Raw genomic sequence first — 2205 nt, forward strand, 5'->3', positions numbered from 1 at the left:
CTCTTTCCCCAGTCCCAATCCACTGGTAAGTCTGGTCAGTTCTGCCCACAGAACATTATGGATTCTGGCTTTTATACTTGATTTCTGCTAGTATACCTACTTGAAACCACCCTCTTTTTTTTGGGCAACTTATACTCTAATCTGGTCTCCCTCTTGCCATTCTTGTCTTTCAGCAGTCTACTCTGCATCTAGAAGCTAGAGTTTTATGAATGAAAATCCGATTATTAAAATCCTTCAATATCTTCTTACACTTAGAATGAAAACTCCAAGCCCATTGTCAAGGCCTGTAAAGCTCTATGTGATTTCTGCCTTCTTGTATCATCTATTTTCCTTACTCGTCATCTACATAATGCCTTAACTGTGTTGCCTTCGTTCTGATCCTTGAACATACCAAGCTTATTCCTGCCTTGGAACTTGTGCAGTAGCTATGCATTCTGCCTGCTCTGCCCTCAGAGTTTCCTGTGACTGATTCCTTTTCATTCAGATCATACTTCAACTGTTTATTTCAGTAGCCTTTCCAAACATATTCTCATGTCCTGCTTTGTTTTCTTTAATCTTTGTTATCACTATCTAAAAGTATTTTCTGTGTTTGTATATCTACTTACCTTTTGTCTCTTTCTCTTCTAGAATATAAATTCCATGAGAACAGGTCCCTTTTTTTGTTTGTTTGTTTACTGCTGTATCATCAACAGCAAAAATAATGTTGCTATGTGTTAGACAGTAAATATACTAATTTTATAATAAGATAAATTCATTAACTTTGACTTGAATAAATATAGATCTACATGTAGATGTTATTAAGGTCATTTAAAAATGCTGGAATTATATTAATTTTATCATTGATATTTGCTGTACATTGAAAGTTATTATATATTCACCATCTAGGTATATTCATATATTGATATTGGCAGGATCTAAATGCATGACTTTCAGGATCACTTTGACTAAATTTAAATATATTCATGTTTTAGAAAGAACTTAGTTTTATCTTTTATTTTTAGGTTTTTGCCATAGGGTGCATGTGCTTGCCAGAGGGAGAGAGACAGAAAGAGACAGAGAGAAGGAAAGTAAGAAATCACCCTTTGGGGTATGGATACCCTGTATCCCTTCTCCTCCATTTTCTTCTTGGGATTTTGGGTGCTTATGCAGCTGGTAGGATTTTTCAAGTCCTGGGTCGGACTCGAACTGTGTTTGGTCATGAGGGGGTCCAGTACCTTAGCCACCATGTCACTTGCTATCCCCCTTGGTTTATTTAAGAAAATTACTTTTTTATTCTCATTTTACCAGAGGGTGTGTGTGCTTGCCAGAGACGAAGAGAGAGGCAGAGGGAGAGAGAAAAAGTACCCCCAATTTGGCCTGATCATGCCATAATCCCTCCTTCATTTCTCCATCTTGTTAGGATTTTGGGCATGTATACACACATGCCTAGCATGTTTTTCAAGCCTCTGAGGCTGGGATTTGGACCACACATTCAGCCTGGCTGGAGTCTGGCTCCCTTATCCACCAAGCTATGGGGCCAGCCAGCCCTAGAAAGAAATTATGTTGGGAACTAGCAGTTAGCGTAATGGCTATGTCGCTGGACTCCTACGTAGTTGACCACGGTTCGAGTCCTGGACCCGGTGGCTTAAAACTGATGCTGGGCGTGTGTGCGTGCATGCCCAAGATCCTGAGAGGAGAATGGAGAAGGGATTGTGCCATGACCACCCCCCCTGGGGGGTGATTTCTCGCTTTCTGTCTCTCTGTCTGTCTCTGTCTGTCTGGCGAGCGGCGCCCCCCCCCTATAGCAAAAACCTCTAAAAAAAAAAAAAAAAAAGAAAGAAAGAAATTATGTTGATTGAAATTATAATTCTTGTAAAATTGAACTGAAAGTGCTAATGTATGTTTTATTTTCTTAACACAGTCAAGTGGATTATCGAGCAAAACTTTGGGCTTGCAACTTTTGTTACCAAAGGAATCAGGTAAGAAAACTCCCATTGCAGATATTGATGCTATAATACTAGTCTTGTAACAAAATACATGTTTAAAAAGAAAGATAAGTATTTTTTATATAATTAATCTTTTGATAATTAAACGTTCAGGAAATAGTTTCAGTTTAAAATAGATTTATTACTCTTTCTGGCGAATAATTTAACAATTTTTTTTTTCTCTCTGTAGTTTCCACCTACGTATGCTGGTATATCTGAACTGAATCACCCTGCTGCACTT

General features: G+C 38.2%; 1 protein-coding gene across 1 annotated transcript in view; it reads left to right on the top strand.

Annotated features, from left to right (window-relative positions):
• Positions 1-2205, top strand: part of SEC23A (SEC23 homolog A, COPII component) — a gene marked incomplete in the record, with an annotated part of 60620 nt that overhangs the window by 8595 nt on the left and 49820 nt on the right. The window contains 2 exon segments of the mRNA XM_027773392.1: positions 1901-1958; positions 2155-2192. Of these exon segments, the coding sequence (XP_027629193.1) occupies positions 1901-1958; positions 2155-2192 (96 nt within the window).

The sequence above is a fragment of the Tupaia chinensis genome, unplaced genomic scaffold (assembly GCF_000334495.1).
Source record: "Tupaia chinensis unplaced genomic scaffold, TupChi_1.0 Scaffold000350_1, whole genome shotgun sequence".
NCBI lineage: Eukaryota > Metazoa > Chordata > Mammalia > Scandentia > Tupaiidae > Tupaia > Tupaia belangeri.